Source organism: Panthera leo, chromosome D4 (genome assembly GCF_018350215.1).
Source record: "Panthera leo isolate Ple1 chromosome D4, P.leo_Ple1_pat1.1, whole genome shotgun sequence".
NCBI lineage: Eukaryota > Metazoa > Chordata > Mammalia > Carnivora > Felidae > Panthera > Panthera leo.
In genome coordinates this window covers 15,065,159-15,085,789 of record NC_056691.1, presented here as the reverse complement: position 1 = coordinate 15,085,789, position 20,631 = coordinate 15,065,159, and the positions used below count along the sequence as shown (strand labels likewise).

Genomic DNA, 20,631 nt, shown 5'->3' with positions numbered 1-20,631 from the left:
TGAAAAGTAAATTCTCTGGGACCTGTCCCAGATCAGAAATGCTGTGTTTTCACATGCCTTCGGGGGATTCTGTTGTCTCCTCAAATATAAGAACCACTGATGTAGGACAAATCCTAGCCTCGTCTACTAGGGTGACTCAGAAAACTCGGGGCTTTGTACTTCAACCCTCATTGTCTGCAGACATACTGTCCAATGTTCAAGTGGAACTTCACATCCAGAATGTACTGTCCCTTTTCCCATGTTGTCAACCCTTCATGGGATACTCAAGACTTCTTACTCACTCCTTAGCATGGCATCTTCCTGGACTGTTAAATAATACCTCATTCCCAGCTGGAGAACATCAGTTTATTTCTAATCAGAGCCTGACGCAGAGCTTGACATAGGACTTGATCTCACAACAGTGAAATCGTGACCTGAGCTGAAATCAAGAGTTAGATGCTTAACCAACTGAGCCACCCAGATGCCCCTCTTTCTAATTGTACATCACAGGCTTTCTTGTTAACTCCATTCTATTGCAGGTGAACTGTCTAATCTTGGGAGTGCTTTGAGTTACCCATGTCATAGATTGGCTCATGAATTCATCATGACTTGACAGAGTCCTTGAAATTTCTAGGGTTAAGCGTTACAGTGAAAATTTAACATGACAGAAATCTGGTTGATGGCTCTGACGCTGATTCAACTGAGTTTGAGTCCTAGTTCCACCAATGATTAGGGATATGTCTTTGAGAAAATTATGAAACATCCTCTAAGGCTTATTTACTGTAAAGTCGGGGAAAAAAGGAGCTACCTCATAGCATTGCTGGTATGAATACATGCAATAATATGTGTAAAGTATTTTGTAGAAGTTCTGACATATAATAAGAACTACATAAGATATACTATACTATGGAGTCCACTTTTATGATCTGTCAAACATATGCCTCTCATTGATTAATAATCTTGAACCCCTTCATCAGATCTCAGGGAAACCTCTTATATTTTCCATTTACGTAAATTTAACAAGGACCACCTCAAAAATGTAACTTGAAACAAGATGCTGAGGTTTCATTTGATTGACCATGTTCTAATACCATGCTGTGTATTCAGTTCTATTTCTTCTTGCATACCTGTTACCTTTTTTATTGATGAATAGCAAAGGTAATGTCAACACAAGCTAAACTGAAAATAAAGGCATTCTGTGTTGAACTGTTGCAGGAAACCCAAAGAGTTTACGTGAGGCTTTAGGGCTGTTGTGCCGAACCTGGGGGGGGCTAAAATCCCTCCTGGGAGAAACCATTTCACGTCCTATGAGTCAGTGAACACTTCGGAAACATTGAAAATTGTCTGCTCTGCTTGGAGAAGCCTTGGAAAACATTAACTTACATTACGTGCTCTAACAGCCTACCATTAGCCAGTAATTTTCGCAGCTCAGCTCATCTTTATAGGTTTGTTGTGATAATACTTCGGCCATAAATTTATAACTGGAGAACCATATGGGGTCGCTTTTCATTCAAGTTACTCTGATACGACCAGTATATACCATTCAGCATATTTAACATAATGGCTGTGTCCTGCCCTTGTTTATTCCCTGGCGGCCACACAAGCCTAGGCAACTCACTTCGATTCATAAGCTCTCAATTTTCAGGTGTGAAATAAAGGATGTATGACTGATTGTGTCAACATTCTGCCAGACATTAACATTCTGTGGCTCTCTGGAGCTGAGGCTGGAGTCCGCAGAGTTTAGTCGTTACAGAAGCTGTTGTAATAAAAGTGACTGAAAATTTGTGCTGAGAATGGAGCCTGTTTAAGAGTCTCTTTCTCTCCCTCTGCCCCTCTCCCCAGCTCGGATGCTGTCTCTCTTGCTCTCTCTCAAATTAAAAAAAAAAAAAGATAATAATTTTTTTTTAAATAGGATAAATAAAAGTGAATGAATTTTTTAAATTGTACATTCTCTAAGACTGGGCAATTCAACGTAGAGAAATTTCTCTTAAGGAAACAATCTGTGCCTACCATTATAACTTCTCTGTGAGCATATTTATCTACATGCCTATAAATAAACGTAACCATAATATTTATTACCATAACTAAAAATTAGATAAAGTTTAACTGACACCCAATAAAAATTTAATCAATGCTGGGCCCTGTCTTACGTTGGTCCCTCCACTGAGAACCCTGGCTTCCACTGGACCTTTGAAATTCTGAGGCTTTCTCAAGACCGGCCCAAGGCCCTCTTCCTACAACACGCCTTTGCATTTCTGATCTCTCTCTGTCCCTCTTCCCCTCTCTCTTTCTCTTTCTCCCTCTCTTTCTGTTTCTCTCTTTCCTTTCCTCCCTCTCTCCCTTTCTCCCTCCCTCCATCCACCCCCAAAGTCATGCAACCATTGGTTTCTTCTGTGGCATTTATATTTTCTGCTCTGTACTAATAACAAGGACTTGGGGGATCAAAGGGCAGTAAAGAGTGTGCGGGCCGGGGGATGCAAATTCCATCTGCCGCCAGGCAGTGGCTTCTCACTGCAGCCAATTTCTGCCGTGTGGGAATGTGGATCTAATGTTGCCAGCCCTCCCAATATGTCACGAAAAGCAAGAGATCCATATTTTTTTTAAATATAAAACTTCCAGTTGTAAAATATGAGCTCATTAAAAAATAAATAAATAAATAAAAACCAAACCAACCAACAAAAACACTCTGTGGACAAGAGAAAAATACATGTATCGGAAAGCTGAATCGAGGCATCTAGCCCAAGTGTGCAACCTCTCCTTAGGCTTACATCTTCTACATCTCTGTACCCCTATCACCCAGCACAGAGGTTTGCTAGTACCGATTTGCACCTGGTAAGCACTCAACCGTGTACCCTCTCTACGTGATGGGCCAATGATAGTAGGATCCACATCGAAGATCCACCATCCACCCTCTACTGTTTAAAACTTGTTTGGATATTGGGCTTCTTTCTAAAGAGCCTTCCAAAAGTAACATGGGAACAAAGTCTCTGTGACCTAAGACAGGAACTCGTCTTTTTTCCTGTACTTTGTACTAACCCAAGAGCACCATCAGCACTCAATAAATAATAAATTACAGTCATTTAATTACAGCTTTTATGCATCCAGGTCATGTTTTATTGACTTCATATTTGAAGCAAAATTTTCTAGCACTTAAGAAGAAAGCAGTAAGGGATAAAAGGCAAGCATAAGCCAAGCGATGGCCTAAGAAAAGAATGGCAATTTTTACGTCGGCCTCAGAAGAGCTGAATCAGACAGGGAAAATAGAAATGAAACCAAGCCAGCTGAATACCTCATAGCAGGGAATGGGAAAACAATACAACAGCATCCTGGATCCATAGCATTACCTCACTGGAGTTCACCAAAGAGCATTACCTAACCACTTCTGGCCTGTCCCAGAGGCACTTTCAGTGAGGGTGGCAGAGATGACCTAATCATCAAAGGTACAATCTCAAAGGCAGAGAGCCACGCTGAAGATCCAGGCTGGTGTCCTGGAAACCGTTCTGAGTATAGGATTTGTCCGGAGACTAGAGGGCACGGGACTGAGGAGAGGGCGGCGGAAAAGGAGACCCCTCCTCCAGCAAGGGGAGAAACAGCACTGGCTCCGCAATACGAAGCCAAAACTGACCCTGTGGGCACGTCCCTGGAAGCAGGCAGAATTCTGTCAACAGGTGGCGTTGCCTTGATGGTGTTAGAAAGCAGAGGTTCGACACTGACGTTGACACTGACGTCTGGTCGACATATGATGCCTGCCATGTGACAAGCATAGTTCTAAGCCGAGAGGTCAAAGCTTCTGTTTTTACAGGGCTCTCATTCAAACTGTGAGAGATAGGTTATAAGGTTGTTTTTAAAAGGAAATGTCAGATAGTTATACATCCTATGAAGAAAATTAAGCAGGGTGTTGAGACAGAGTGCCTGGTAGGCTCTGTTAGATGGGAAGGTCAGAGAACAGCTCAAAGTAGGTGACATAGTAGCTGAGTCCTTAATGACAAGAAGGCATCAACCGCGCCAAATTCTAGGAATCTGCACCCTACAGGGAAAAACAGCTAGAGCAAATGCAAGGATCATCTTGTGTTTGAGCATAAGAGAGAATTCCGAAGTGTACGGACTTTAAAGCAAGAACAAAATTGGTAGAAGACGAGGTCAGAGAGAAATAAGAAACAGATCCCATAAGGTATCGAAGGCCTTGGAAAGGGATTTGGAATCCATTTTAAGTACTTACAAGCCATTGGAGGATCTAAAGCAAGTGATTACAGTCAACCCTTCAGGTCATAGTTCCCAAGATGACTGTTACACTTGCAAAAGAGGGACAGCGGTCACCTGACAAGGTGGTAGACCAAGAGTGATGTGTGCCCTGCTGCTGCCCTTGAACTTTGCGGGGGGCACCTGGGGTTTAGCGTAGAGGGTGAGCTGGGGAGGGAGTCAGAGAAACTTGCACTGTTGTCGTGGGGCAGGAAATCATCTTGCCAGAGTTCAGAGCTCAGGTTCACCGCTCGCCAAAGCTCTATCAGCACCCTGGGCCTTCCTTGAAACTTCCACATGTCCCTGCTCGTGTCTCTACTGAGCTCTCATTACCCTGCGAGCTTTATGAAATTAGCACCATATTTGCTGAATTCTTTTATCCTTCAATGCACTGCACAGTAACTGTCCAGGACTCTGTTTCGTAGAAACAAAGGAATTGACAGAATGTGCAGTTGATACACCCATCTTGCCCTGCTTCTAGAAATGTCGGCAAGCTTCAAGGGGAGGGGGCTGCCTATGGGTCCCAGATCGATTGAGTTCACCACATTCACGGAAAGGTTGAGCTCCGCTGCTTTAGCCATCCCGGGCTAATTTTACCAGAATGTCTGAAATCATGACACTCCTGTCTGAAACCCTTCTGAATCAGAACTGTATTCCCTGGTCTTCATTATTAATGTCTTACAGGTGGCCCCACCTTCTAAAGTCTTTTTCTTGCATTGTGTGTGCAAATGATAATCCACAAAAGAATAATCTGATAAGAGAAAAGTGAATATCATACTTACATATCCATATTCCAAATCCCAGCACCAACAGTAATTGCAAAACCTCACAAAACATGCCCTGAGAAAGTCCCCAACGAGGATTGTGACATAAGTGGTCAGAACATCAGAAACGGTCAGCCGCACAAATTCCTGTTGGGATATTAGCCAGATTAAAATGAGCATTTCTCCTTTCAAATGGCTCTAGTGTCAACATCAGGTTTGTTCTGCTTCTGCATAGTATTAGCTTAGAAACCACAATGAAAAGTTAAAAAAAAAGGCCTATCTAGCAAGTGAAGACTATTTCACCCTTATTTTCTTAGTCTAAAAATAATTGTCTCAACATTCCAAAGCCACGGTATCGAAAGTCTTCTTACTGGGAAACTTTTATAGGTATGACATAAGAAAACCAGGAATATATTGACCACGTGTTAGTTTAAGACTTTAATCTAGCAAACAGCAATATTTATCGAGTTAAAAAGACACACTGGGAAAAGTACTGGCAGCAAATGTGACACGGGATTAGTTTGTCTAATGTGTTAAAAATGTTTGTAAGTCAGGGGCACCTGGGGGGCTGAGTTAAGCATGCAAACTCCCGGTCTCTCGATCTCTGCTCGGGTCATGATCTCACAGTTTGTGGGATGGAACCCCGCGTCAGGCCCTGCACTGACAGTGAGGAGCCTGCGTGGGATTCTCTCCCCGCCCCCCGCCCCCGTCGCTTGTCTGCTAGCTTTCTCTTTCTCTCAAAATAAATAAATAAACATTTAAAGATAAGATAAGATAAGATAAGATAAGATGAGATGAGATGAGATGAGATAATTAGTGAGAAAGAATTTTCTCATGGGGCAAAGGACCATTTGAAGAGCAGTCATTAGGTGAATTTCCAGCCTCACACGTCAGAGCTATGCTTCCCGAAAATTGTGTACCACCTCCAGGATTCTTGGTATGTCCAAGTACCATACGGAATAGAATTTATCTCCTATTTCTTTTAACTTTAATATCCCTTGTTCTTAAAAGATAACTACTACTCTTTTAAACATAATCTGCCATAAGTTGTAGTAAACTACAATACGGATGGAACACAAGCAAAAACTATGATATTAAACACTTTAAAATACGAACTTTAAAACTTAGCGTTAGTTTTCACCACCAGCAATGCCTGTGACAAGGGCCTGGAGGCCAGCAGTATATTTTGGGAAGTGTTGTGAGAGAACAGGAGTGGAGGTTGGGAAGAATGAAACAGAAGGAAGGAGAGCTTTGGCCCAAGAGCATGTTAAAATCTGTCACGTGAGTCTTACCCTGGTGGGCACCCACCTGGAAGCCTTGAAAGCCATATAGAATAAGCCTCCGAATTGTCCGTGCCAGAGACAGAAGGGAGACATATTGAACCGGCACCTAGTCAAGGGTGGCCCCACGTGGAATGATCACCCCACCCCGTGACAGCACAGAAACTTGGAGGGTGATGCAGACGGCTGAGTTGAAATGCTACCAGGTAACCGGGACGCGCAGCTGTTTGGGGCAGCAAGAGCCGGAGTAAAAAGTGGACCGAGAGAGCGTGGGGTCCCTGCACGCTCTGGAAGTTTCTGTATAATCCGACTGCTGTGTAGCTCCCCATATGCTTCTGGTATTGCTTTTCGCCTCTTCTTCACTCCAGCCCCACTGGCTTTCCTTGAGAGCCTCAGTCTCCATACTTCTTCAGACCACAGGGCCTTCGCATGTGGTCCTCATGCCACTCAGTCACTCTCACTTCACTTCTTGACTCAGTTTACACACCAACTCATACACATCACTATAGCATCCCTGAGTGGGGAGAGTTTCACAAGGGCAAGCCTCTCTGTATGGGGAGAGTTTCACTCCCCTCGGTGACAAGGGCAAGCCTCTCTGTACAAAGTTCTCAGATTCCTTGCATTTCATCGTCACCCTTGTAAATTCGCAAATTTGGCAAAATTATTCAAGAACATAGTTTTCACAAGGGCAAGGAACCAGCCCACCTTTATGCCCAATGTACCCCTAGTGTCCAGCACGATGCCTGCTTCTCAGCGGCTGCTCGATAAATACAGAATGAATGATTGGGTGATAGTAAATTCCTGCAGTTATTTCCGGCCACAACTTTTCCCTTCCCTGTTCTGATTCTCCTTTTCATTCCCCAACCAATTTGAGTTCAGGCTCCAATGACTAGTATCAATCAGAGGTAGGCGATGAGGGATATTGTTTTGGCTTGCACTGCCAGCTCAGGAGGGCCTCCTCAGGTAAGAGAAAATTTCAGAGCGGTTTTGAAGTTCCTACATGTTCCTAAACACCCTCACCCAATAACTGAAATCCTACTGTTCCTGAGCAGCGTTCTGTCACCTAAAATACCGGAAGTGCCTGGGTGGCTCAGTCGGTTAAGTGTCCAACTCTTGATTTTGGCTCAGGTCATGATCTCACAGTTCGTGGGTTCAGCCCTGCATTGGGCTCTGCGCTGACAGAGTGGAGGCTGCTTGGGATTCTCTCTCTTCCTTTCTCTGCCCCTTCTTTATCTCTCTCTCTCTCTTTCTCTCTCAAAAATAAATAAATAAACATTAAAGAATGTACCAGAAAAAGATCCAAACATTATACCGAGACATAAGAATATTTATTCACCAACCATTAGAAGAAAACAATGCTTGGGGCGCCTGGGCAGCTCAGCCAGTTAAGGGTCTGACTTCGGTTCAGGTCATGATCTCACGGTCCGTGAGTTCCGTGAGTTCGAGCCCCGTGTCGGGCTCTGTGCTGACAGCTCAGGGCCTGCAGCCTCTTCAGATTCTGTGTCTCCCTCTCTCTCTGCCCCACCCCTGCTTGCGATTTGTCTCTCTCTGTCTCTCAAAACTGAATAAACATTAAAAAAAAAACCCAAACAATGCTTTATAAGGGAATCCCCCAAACAGTGGCTCAGCTCACCTCAGGGGCACGTCCAATCCCAGTTCTAGCGTGTTAGTCAGGATGGGAGCACACTCTCCACACAGGGGCCCCGTTGAGCACCACACCTCACACCTCACAACTTAACACTCAGTCAGTTAAAATGTCTAGGCAGCTTTGATCAGTAAACCTAAGAGTCATGAGTAGATAACAGGAACACCATAGACAAGGGGCATCACAGAGGACCACAGACTCTAGAACTCTAGACATCCCATAGTAGGACGTTGGAGAGTATGTGTTGATGTTAATTATGTTCCTAGGGACAATTCAGCACTATGGGTAAGGATGCAAACTCTACCCAGACTATATGGGTTAAACGTGGGCTCCCGTCATTGACGTCGTTTAAGAGCTTGAGCAAATTATTTTACTTTTTTGGGTCCCAGTCTCCTTAACTATAAAATAGAGATAATAGAGATAATATGATTTATCTCAAAGGATAATTTCAAAATCCAAGGAGACAGCGCTGAGCACATCAGAGCCATTCAATAAATGCCAGACCTTGCTGTTGTTACGTTTAGCTGTTGGCTGCTTTCTCCTTCCCCAAAATGCAGACCTCAGTATATAGCTTCAAAGAGCAGTCTCCCAAGGAGGGCTTTGCTGCCTACCCATCAAATACTATTGGAAATGGGACTAAGTGGCTACATCTTGGAGATTCCCTGGAAGGATAAAGGAGCCACCGAATCATCTCATATCCAAACTCAAAGAGAGGTTTGAGTCTTACATCATCTTTAAGGAAACAAAGCAGAGGGGATCCATGGAGGAGAAGAGGAAACATCTGGAATGTTCTGACGGAACAAAGAATGAGCCTTTGGGGTGTGCCCCAACATTACATGCAAAGTAGTTGCCTCTACTATTTCCCCTGGAGTCACTATTTTTAAGTAGTTAAAAGAAATGTTTCTAGGTGCATGGATAGAGATATTGATCTCGTAAAGAACAGACTTTCCAGACTTTTCACGGTTTTTATGTTCCCTGTGTTCTCTTTGTCCCCATGGACTCTACCTCCCTCATCAATAGTCTGTTCAGAACCACAACCTCATGGGCCAACTCCTGCAGACTTTCCCTCAAGTGCTGAAGGTCCTCCTTAGAGAAAGGAAGGTGAACGAGAAGGGGGCAGTAAGGCAATATAATGAAGCATGAAGATGGGATTTTTTTTTTAATTTTTTTTTATATTTATTTATTTCTGAGACAGAGACAGAGCATGAGCAGGGGAGGGACAGAGAGAGAGGGAGACAAAGAATCAGAAGCAGGATCCAGGCTCTGTGCTGTCAGTACAGAGCCCGACGCGGGGCTCGAACTCACAAACCGTGAGATCATGACCTGAGCCGAAGTCGGTCGCTCAACCAACTGAGCCACCCAGGCGCCCCAAGATGGGATTTTTTTAAAAAGATCAAGACAAGTAGCATGGTCCCCAGAAGAGTGAGACAAGTGACTTTTCCTTTGTTTCAAGTCAGTCTGTGAGGAACTATTGCAGAATCTTCTGCATAATCAGAGACATAAGTAGCCTCCTAGATTGCATTGGCATTCCTACCTAATTAATCACTTTCTCTTCCCCGGAAGTGAGAAGCCTCAATCGTATTCTTTTTTTAATGTTTATTTACTTAATTTTGAGAGAGAGAGAGAGAGAGAGAGAGAGCGTGTGTTCATGCACAAGAGGCGCAAAAGCAGGGGGGAAAGAGAGAGAGAGAGAGAGAGAGAGAGAGAGAGAGAGAGAGAATCCAGAATAGGCTCCAGGCTGTCAGTGCAGAGCCCATTCTGGACTCCATCTCATGGGAACCATGAGATCATGACCTGAGCTGAAGTCAACAGTCAGATGCTTAACCAACTGAGCTACACAGGCACCCCGCCTCAATTTTATTCTTTACAGTTCGTTCTATCAAGACTGTTAAAGGGTAAATTTCTTAGTCCACATGCCAGTCTGCGTTCTGGGATATATAAAAGAAAACATTTCCAGCTCCTTGAGTTTGTGCAAGAAACTTATTTTCCCAAGTCTTTCATTTCTTTCAACTTTAGCTGAAGAGTCAAGGAGCAGTGTCCACGTGATAAGATTTGTGTTAAGCGCCGTGACCAGACTTCACTTCAAGACCCTTGGAATCCAGAAACCTGTGTACTGCTGTGTATTCATTTCCCATTGCTGCCATGACAAATTAACCACAAACTTAGTGGCCTAAGAGAACACAGATTTATTTTCTTATAGTTCTGGAGGTCAGAGGTCTAAAATCAAGGTGTGGGCAGCAGGAAGGAGTCTGTTTCCCCTCCTTGTTCTGCTTCTGGAGGCTGCCTGCATTCTTGGGCTCAGAGCCCCCTCTCTCCATCATTAAAGTACATCTCTCCAAACTCTTCCATGGTCATATCTGGTTTTTCTGACTTTGACCCTTTTCTCCACTTACGATTTCATCAGGTCCATCCACATAATCCAGGATAATTTTCTTATTCCAAAGCTCATCACTTAATCACATCATCAAAGTCCATTTTACCGTGTAAGGTAATATACTCATAAAGACTCCAGTGGTTAAGATACAGACGTCTTTGAAGGTCCACGATCCCATCTACCCACACCTCGGATCACCACGCCTCTCTACTAAGTAAAGGCAACCTCCACTTCACTTCACTCCATTTCATCTCATTTCATTCCATACATAATATGTGCTATAAACATGTATGGAATGTGCACGTCTAAGAATTGAGTATTTAATAAAATGTAACTGGAAAGGGAGTTTATCTGGCCCCTGAAACCTTAAAAATAAAATAAAATAAAATCCTTAATCATGCCATACTTTTTGGACACAGTCTTCGAGGATGTGTGTCTAGCATCATACACATTTTTCTTAATTTTTTTTCCCCCACAATTGAAATCACAGTTGATTGGCTTAAGTCTGACGAGCATCTAATTGAGCATGAGGGTATCTAATGATATCCACTTTTGTTTATTTTTTTAATTAATTATTTATTTTTAATGTTTTATTTATTTTTGAGACAGAGACAGAGTGCGAGTGACGGAGGGGCAGAAAGAAAGGGAGACACAGAATCCGAAGCAGGCTCCAGGCTCTGAGCTGTCAGCAGACCCCCACGCGGGGCTCGAACCCACGAACCACGAGATCACCACCTGAGCCAAAATCAGAGGCTAAACCGAAAGAGCGACCCAGAGGCCCCTACCCACATATGTTTAAATTATATTAGCTTTATAAGGTTAACACTAACTTTTAATTTTTCCTTTTATATTTCCAAAAATAAGTACACAGCAAAAAAGGGCTGAAATAATTCCACAAGACCATGTTACTGCTGAAACTGAACTCTGGTCCAACAGGCAGGCAGACTCATGATGACATATTTAAAAATACCTCTTCATCATCCATGAACCAAAGCCCCAAATCGGTTTATGAAATTCACATTAAAATTAAAGGCTTTTCAAAGTAAAAAATGGATCTGCATAGAAGTAAGACATGTGCAATAGTTTATCGTTCTTGCTTTTGCTTCGTGTGGTTTCCTCCATTGGACAGAAAACCATGTGATGCGTGACTTCTTTTCTCTGGTAAAATAACAGTAGTGTTGGACTGGGGCCATTTACATAATTATCATGAAAGCAACTAGCCTAAAATAGCATTTCCTTTAATACTTAAGGGACAAGTATCTGACAAAAGTGGACATTCCTGAAATGAGTATTAGTGTGTGCTCCCAAAAGAATCTTTTTTCATGGAAAACAAGTAATGATAGGTAGAGTTCCATTTAAATATTCACTTGAGCCCGTATCCAAATCTAGGTGCTTTATGATGACACAAATGGAAAATAAACATCTCCTCACACCACTTAAAAATATCCTTTTTTATTCACAACTGTAAAAAAAGGTGTAAAAGTAGTACTTACCTCAAAAATGGCTGTGAGGACTGCATGAGCTAATAGATATGAAACTCACAACCAGCACGTGGTAAGCATTCGATAAAGCTTAGGTATTTTTTTTTTTTATTAAGCAATGAAAACGATAGGCCACACTTATGAAAAGGAATAATTGATCTTCTCTTTTTTAAGCCATTAATTGTCATCCACTTGTGTTTGTGACATTACCTGTCCCACCATTGTTTCCCAGCAGGGTCCTCGAGGTACATCTGCAGGGTGCACGAAAAAAGGTGGTCCAGTGCTATTTCCAGAGAGTGATGCATTATAGGCCTTGATCATGTTGGCTTCCCAGAGGGTAATATTGGCCTTTACCAGCTTCTCTTCTTCAATCTTGGGAGCAAAGTGATGCACACAAAAATGGAGACAACACAGATTTCAAAGGCATTTGTAGCAATCCGGAGACAGGGAATTGTAATAACACCCTGATGCCAAGAACAATCCAGATACAAGACTCACCTTGTTGTTAATCTCATCCATCAACGCAAGAATAAATACGTACAAGTTGCCTAAGAGTAGAGCAAAAATGCGTCCCAGTAGCCATTTCAGAGCAATTAGAGGATGGTAGTCTTCCAGTTCAGCAAATAAGTCAAACAGGGTTGGACAGAACATCCCCAGGAGGGACATGACCATGTTCATCTACAATGAGACACAATGAATCAACTGAGTTAATGGTATTTTTAAAAATATTATTGCTTTCCTCCAGAATTTTGCAAGATTTCAGCTAGGTTTCCTTTGTCTTTTATAAGATTAAAGAAGATTATCTTATGCATCTTTAAATTTTGATCTTCATAAAACAACAAAGACATTATTCAGCCCCCATTCTCCAGATGTACTTGTGTATGAGCTTGTGTATGTGCCAGTAATAATAGTCTGTTTCCTGGTATAATGAGGGAAGTAATTTACATCACACTCTATCCAAAGAACACAAATTGTTCTGCCTGAGAACTGATTCTGACATGGTGATACACTTTGCAACAAGATTTCCAAAGGAAATGGAAAATGGTCTGCTCAAGGAATGAGGTCCAAACTGGAGCTACTCATTTGACAATTACCAGTTTATGGGCTGGTTCAATCAGTTAGAATGAATGAGCTCCCTGAGATGGGCTCAAGACTAAATACTGAATTCTGGGGAATACATACTATTAGGAGCCAAAAAAAAAAAAAGGTACTGGGTTTATCTAAGAAAACAGGACATACAGAGAAACAAAAGGAGAACACATGACATGATGTTATCACAGCCAAGGTAGGAAAGTTGCAGAACTGGTTTATAATCCGTGTGTGTGTGTGGGGGGGGGGGGGGGGGGGGGGGGGAGTGTATGAGAAAGAGAGAAAATATATGAAAAGTAGCAAATGTCTGACACCCTTACAATTGCCATATGAGGCTAAATTAAATCAGGGAAAAGAATCCAGTGCATGTACCACTTTTTTGATGAGGAAAAAGCCTCCTTAAATGAAAAAAAGATTTCTGGTAAACCTTGGCAATGGTCTTTCCCAAATACCTGCTTCAGGACTATCACCACTAAACATTTCCTATTTCCCACTTCTTGACTCTTATGTTTTCAAAGATTGTAACTACCAGACTGTATTTATAGTATTTTTAAAAAAGTATTTATTTATTTTTGAGGCAGGGAGGGGCAGAGAGAGAAGAAGACACAGAATATGAAGCAGGCTCCGGGCTCTGAGCTGTCAGCACAGAGCCCGACGTGGGGCTCGAACTCGTGAACCATGCGATCCTGACCTGGGCTGAAGTCAGACGCTTAACTGACTGAGCCACCCAGGTGCCCTACTACCAGACTGTATTTAGAAAATAATTGTCAATGTGGTTTTTCCCATTTGTATTAAGAACATTATAGGAGCATGACCATGAGGAGCATGATATCATTTCAGCCTAAAGTAAAAACTTGGTAGACCCCGTGCTACCTGTTACAAGGTCAATTTAAATCCTGTTTCAGCAAATTAATCCCCATTACTACCTTGGCTGGCCCTGAGGACTTTAGGGGTAAAATGGCTGTTAAACAGACTCTTACACAAAGTGACCCTTCTAATGAAGGCCATTGGCTATGACCTTTACTGTGGTTCATTTATACAAAAATATGATCAAATATGAACCATGGACCAAAGTGACATGATAATTTTGCCTGTGATAGCAACTATCACAACCATAAGAAGAAACTTTGACAGCAAGCTTAATAAATGCTTTGAGGTTCTCCTCTGTTTTAAATAAATAAAATCACTCTACCTAAAGAAGTCTGTACAGTTATAGTCTCTTAAATGTATGGTCTCCCATCTCTAGGGCTACCAGTTCTGAAATACCTAGAACGTTTTGGAACCTTTTTTTGTAAATAGGTTATCTTATATCTTGTCCAAGTATTTCTTTCTAGGAAATACTATGCTTTCTTAATCTTTTTGGTCTCCCAGGCTTTGTAGAAGTTTTGATGTGGGAAGTCTACACTTCCAACAGCCTAAATCTATATATGTTTTGAAAATGCCTAAGTTTCAAATGATGCCCCATCATATTCCAGAACATTTTATGAAAGGGAACAGGCCCTAGCAGCAACACATAACCAGTGATTTCCTTATTCTCAACATCTAAATTTCCTTATTCTAAATGTCTGACCTCCTTCCTGTGGCCCGCTAAATGGGTAGATATCCTGAAGATAAATCACAGGCATATTTAATTCCAGGCAAAGACCTGGCCCTCCTTACTTGAATATCTTTTGAAGGGGGAGGAAATAAGACGAGGGGAGGAGAAGGTGCTAAATGTGAGGTTAGGCTGCTAGGGAAAACCAGAGAGAATTCCAGACTTGCCCAAGGTGCGGGAGGCAATCTGAATGTTTCCAATGAGCTAAACATAGGAACCACGGGCTCTATCATTGCTGCTTCAAAGAATTCAAGCAATAATTGGATCTTTCAGAGACAGGTGCAGAGTCAACAGAGAAAGAAACATGGAGTCATGGAAGGACGTTGGCCTTGAAATAAAGATTCCTAAGTTTTAAGTCACTCTTCTCCATGGTTCTGTGACCTTGAACACATCTCCTCCTCTCCTGACACTCATTAACCACATCTGTAAAATGTACTGGTGGGAATGTATGTGTTCTAATATCTCTCCCAACTCTAACTTTCCACAAAGTCACAAAACGCAAAACAGCAGACAGTAGACAGATTTGGAAATAAGGCTGGAATAGAGTGAAAATGCGTGACAGGGCTATTTAACTGCCAGGGCAGAGTGGAGAAGACAGGTAAATGATGGCCTTATTTAATGTTCCACCATAGAAACATAACCCACACAATCTCAAATGTCAGGTTCTAAGCACATAAAAAGCATGCAGAGACGAACTTCATTCTTTTCCCACCACCCAAGGGTGTCAGGATCTTGCTGTGCAAATTCCTGGGATCGCTTCACAGCCCAAAAGATGAGGTATCCACTCCCTCCAAGTGTTAGAAACACGAAGAAGTTAGCAAGAAACCTCAGGAATCTGATCAAGTGGACGTTTTCTTCTACTTGGGCTGCTCTCTCCTCTATGATAGCTTCCTGTACCCAAGCAAAACAGAAAAAGAAAGATGTGTCCGAGTTACAAAAAAGTATCATAATCTCAGAAAATATTCTGCAAACATCAAAACATGAGAAATGAAAATCTTTGCTCTACCTGGGATTCCACAAACCAGGTGAATATCACCGGCAAGTGAGGACAAGTGAGAGAATGAACAACGAATTCTTACAAACTCTGATTGGTCTAATGCTGAAATAACCTTCTTTCTAAATTATTTTCCAATAACGTGTTTTTAAAGCTACAAAAATAATACTTCAGAGTCATTTTAAATATCGAGCTAACCTATTCCTGTAAATAATTATGAGCATCGTCTATTATTTAAACTATCTGATTCTGATTACTAACGGTCTCCTGTTTCAAGTCAATGGCATTATTTTTATTACCAAATTTAGAGAAGAAATCGTGCCATCGTGGATCATCAGGTATTTTCCAATCCCAATCAGAACAATGCCCGGATCCTGCTAGGCTGAAATAATGAGTTGCTCTTTCTTTTAATTGTCAGGATATTTCGTTCACTAAACCATACAGAGTGGCTCCAGTTTTACTCTTAGAAATACAGAGGAGTGGCTCTTGAAGTTGATGTGTTTACCTTAAAGTTCATGGTGATGGAATTGAATTTGTTGTCTGCTGTTTCTGGATTGCCAATCAGGTAGTCCCAGCTGGTGAATACCTTCCAGCTGAAGTTGAAGGTGTTGTCATCACCACCCCCATCGTCCCCGATATTTTTGGTCATCCTGTAAAAACAGGGAGTTTAATCCAGCCCCCAAAATACACACAGAAAGGGAGAGGGTGGGCAGTGGTAAAATCCTAGTTATATGGAAACTGGAGAAGCAATATCCCAAAAGCATGTATTTTCAAATGAAGTTTGCTCATATCACCAGAAAATCAGTTTATTTTTAAATTTTGGTTTTGTTTTACTTTTCAAAACTGTTCATTTTCCAGGACTTTCAGGATCAAAAGACTATGAAGCATTGATGATTTTAACAATTAAGCAGATTTTATAAAAATATATATATTTCTCTTGTTTTCCTCCACTGTTTTCATAGTATCTTATACTTGGTTCTTAATCCTCTGTGGGATAAAGATCTCTTTAGAAATCTGATGAAAATCAATGGGTCCCTCCCCCGGAGGCGGGGGTGGGCAGGGGCAGGTGGAGGTGGGAATATGTGTAGACTCAAACTGCTCTACCCAGTTTTAACTTATTTCCAGATCCCCCTGAAGCTAGGGATGAGCTAACCCAGGGCACAGCAGCTCCTGCATGGATCCAATTCCCGCCCCCCAGAATCTCTTCCCAAAGAACAGATGGAATGCATGAAATTTCTCCATACTATACAACTCTTGAACAAAAATCAAAATTCTTATACACACACACACACACACACACACACACACACACACACAATTCTTATACAACCTTAGTGCCAACTTGTTACGTATATTTTAATCTATGTATTCTAGTATATATAAATCACTGATTGGAATATATATATATATATATATTTTTTTCTTTGTGTGGTTTTTGTTTTGTTGTGTTTTGTTTTATTTTTTCTTGGAGAACTTTAAATGCATTTACTTACAGTTTATTTCAGTGGTTAGAGATCTATATTCCACTCACTCCACTTCCTTTTTTCCCCTTATTACTATAAATAGCAAAATTAAAATTTCATGTGATACATATTATAAAATGATCCCAGAAGGTTTTGGTTTTGTGAATGTTATAGTGATATAGAACCAAAAAGGAAAGAAACACAATGACATAAAGCTGACATGATAGGAAGGCAGGCATCTCTGAGGTCACCCACATTCAGCTCCCCTTCTTTTTAAAAAAGTTTTTAACGTTTATTTATTTTTGAGAGAGAGACAGTGAGAGTCAGGGAAGGCAGAGAGAGAGAGAGAGAGAGAGGGAGACACAGAATCCAAAACAGGCTCCAGGCTGTCAGCACAGAGCCCGACCTGGGGCTCGAACCCATGAACTATGGGATCATGATCTGAGCCAAAGTTGAACACCCAACTGACTGAGCTACCCAGGCGCCCCTCAGCTACCCTTCTTAGAGAGGTTTATATATTTTAAATGAGTTAATGTGTTATAAAAAAAAAACTGAAAACAATTATCCTTTTCATCAGTCTATCACTTTATCCTTTGAAATTGTGTTTTGCACATTACCATATTTGTCCGTTCTCAAAAACTGGGCAAAAGGTCAAGGTAGTTAGTATTATTCTTTTTTCACAGATGGGGAAGCTAAGGGTTTACATTATGAAGTGATTTGCTGGACGTTATTCAGCAGTTAACCACAGAGGGAGGTCAAAGGCTTAGGTTCTCTGATGTCCCTCTGGTGCCCAATCTAGGACTCCAAGAGATCCGTCGAATTACATAAAATGCTTTTTTGAAGGTCAAAAGGTGTTGAAATCAAAGATTCCCAATGGTTTAACCTAGAGAGAAAATTATTTGTTTGATTAATATGCCACTATCCATTTCTGTGCTGTCGCTGAGGAAAGGGCAGGGCCTCAAGTAAACATTTAAGTTTTGAGTGGAGCTTCACAGGCAAAATTGTGTAGCTGAGACAGCCTTCCAGATAAGGGAGCGTGAGCTGCACCAACAAATCGGGAACACGTAGTGTGCAGGAATCGACAAGAAAGGGAGTGGGATGCTGAAAGGAGTAAGGAAAGATCCCAAAGACAAACTGCTTATAGCATATTTTTGTTGAGAGACAACCCAGATATCTGTACAACGTTCCATGGACAGCTCTATCCCTTGCCTGTAGAGGGAAAAAGTGTACATACCTATGAAAATTCTTCCCTTTTCAAGAAAGCTATAGTTTTGAACTACTGTTTCTACAAGAAGCAACCTTAACCTATCATTGGCTTTTCTGAGAGGTTGTATCTTTTTTTTTTTTTTTTTTTTGAGAGAGAGAGGGAGGGAGGGCACAAGTGAGTGAGGGGCAGAGAGAGAAAGAACGAGAGAGAAAGAGAGAGAGGAAGAGAGAGAGAGAGAAACCCAGGAAGGACAGAGAGAGAAGCAGGGTTCACCTGAAGTGGGGCTCAAGCTCATCCAATGTGGGACTTGAACTCACAAGCCATGAGACCATGACCTGAGCCAAAGTCAAATGTTTAATGACTGAACGCCCCAGGTGCCCCTTTGTGAGAGGTTGTAGAAAGTAACTGTTGCTGTAATGCCTTTGTCCAGGGTTTTATACTGGACTTCCTGCATTGGACAAGTTTATATCTCTGTTTACATGCTGAGGTTACTTGGTCATTTTGTGGATGTATATAAAGGTTTTTAATAAATCAAATAAATGCTTCCCTAAATCCTAAACCAACAGGGTCACTACAATGTAGCCTCTGCTAAAATGAAAAGTCAGGAAGGGAAAGGGGATTGAAAGGCAGGTAGGAAGCAACTCTCTAGAAGCTCACAGGATAAGCCCATTACAGATGGGGGGGGGGGGAATTATAGTAAGCACTATACTGTACTAAAAAGCATGGATTACATTCTTGAGAAAGAAGAAATTGAGGCAAATATTTGACTGCAAAGGATAACATATATATTATATCTATAGATAATCTATATATCTATAATATATATGTTAACTGTATATTGGCCACAACCTGTTTTTTCCTTAGTTTACAGACTGTTACTTCAACTGAGCATCACGAGAGCAAGAACTTTATTTTGTTCACCATTAAATCCTCAGGCACTGAGTAGCTCCCTCTACCCAGATTGCCTGTAACAATTGCTCAATTTTTAAATAACTGAATAAATACATGAATTGTGATTTGGGAAATCAAGATAGCAATTGACTGAAGGACCAACATAGAAACAATACTCCTGAGATCTCTGGAATGTAACTGGCGCCCCTGATTTTAATTTTTCCAAATCAGAATGGTTAAAAGACCAGAAATAGCATAGATTTTGGAATGTGGTAATACTTTATTAGGTAGACAAACACCTTACACTTAGGCTCTCTGATTGCATGTGGACAGGTAGATCAATATTTGGAAGTGAGGTCTACATTAAGGCTTTCTTCAAGTCCTCTCAGGACTTGAAAACTAAATAGGAATGGTGTTCTCCAGTGGAACCAGTAAGTTTGACAGACAAGGCACAAAGCGTGTCACGGACCGTTCCAGAGAGCTCCTGCACCGGGTGACATGGACCCTCAGGCAGAGGTCCTTTCCTGCAATGAAACAAAAGGCCAGTTCACCTTGTTCATGGTCAAATAAAAGGGCCGGGACATTAACTGAGATGTCTTGAGACTTCTAAGCTAGCTCAGAGAATTAGTCGGAGGGTTACATAGATGGCTCAAAGCCCCAGATGGCTGTAGTCGTTTTCTGCAATGTCTTTGAACAGGGTGTTACACATATATTGCAGGCAGGGGGGAAAATGAATGGCATCATTATCACTTCTCCAATGAAAGTCTTCTCCATGCTCTAATAAATGTTCTTCCAAGATAAACCATGATTCTGCAGTTCATCATGATGGTCGTATTGGGCCCCTTCGTTTTTGCTGTCTTACACAACTGATTTTTTTTGGTTGAATGACTATTCTGTTTTTGTTTCATTTTGTTTTGTTTAATGAACAGAGAACAACGATTTCTGCCTATTGAGCTGATTCTGCAACGTGCAAACTTCTCTGCACACAAAAACAGGGGCCAGCAGCTGTTTCCCTGTCTTGCTTGCAACATTGATCCATACCTTGAAATCCGAAGAGGCAATCTCTTCAAAAGATACTTAAACGCAGGGTAGGTGTGCAACCCCGTGAGGTGATCCAAAGGCCTGTACTTGAGTTCACCCCTTTTGTTCTGGGGATGTCATAGTCTAACAGTAGCGTCGATATTAAAACTACATTTTATCTCTTACCGACTCAATATCCTCTAGGTATAAAACAGAATAAGAATTATATCCAATTCTGAAATTAATTCTTCCCTTTGATTCTAGACATCATTACTTGCTTCCCAAGAGACCGATAAAACTTACGCTTTAAGGACAACCAGAAAGCTGTATCCAATGCTCATGATGCCCACCAGAAAATAGGAGAGCGGCAGCCTGAAATTCATCCATCCAATTGTTCGTTTATTGTCATAATAGCCATAAAAGAGGATGGAATATTGCGCCAAGCCCTAAAATCCAACAACAAAGCCACTTAGCAGATGTTATGAAGAACAACTCAAAGAAAAAAAGATTGACTTTTAAGAGAAACAGCAAAATGGCATGAATTTTCCAACTTGGGAGTTGAACCCTATTGTTTTTGCCTCGTAGAGCAAATGTCTCCACTGCCACGTTGA

The 20,631-nt window shown here is 41.5% G+C and overlaps 1 protein-coding gene across 1 annotated transcript in view; it reads right to left on the bottom strand.

The window, feature by feature from the left end:
• The window catches only part of TMC1 (transmembrane channel like 1), a 104,801-nt gene that overhangs the window by 22,923 nt on the left and 61,247 nt on the right, over window positions 1-20,631 (bottom strand). Inside the window, exons 9-14 of the mRNA XM_042912074.1 lie at window positions 20,324-20,466; window positions 15,945-16,089; window positions 15,142-15,336; window positions 12,261-12,440; window positions 11,973-12,134; window positions 5,001-5,129 (exon numbers count right to left, since the gene is read on the bottom strand). Of these exons, the coding sequence (XP_042768008.1) occupies window positions 5,001-5,129; window positions 11,973-12,134; window positions 12,261-12,440; window positions 15,142-15,336; window positions 15,945-16,089; window positions 20,324-20,466 (954 nt within the window). The remainder of the gene's footprint in view (window positions 1-5,000; window positions 5,130-11,972; window positions 12,135-12,260; window positions 12,441-15,141; window positions 15,337-15,944; window positions 16,090-20,323; window positions 20,467-20,631) is intronic.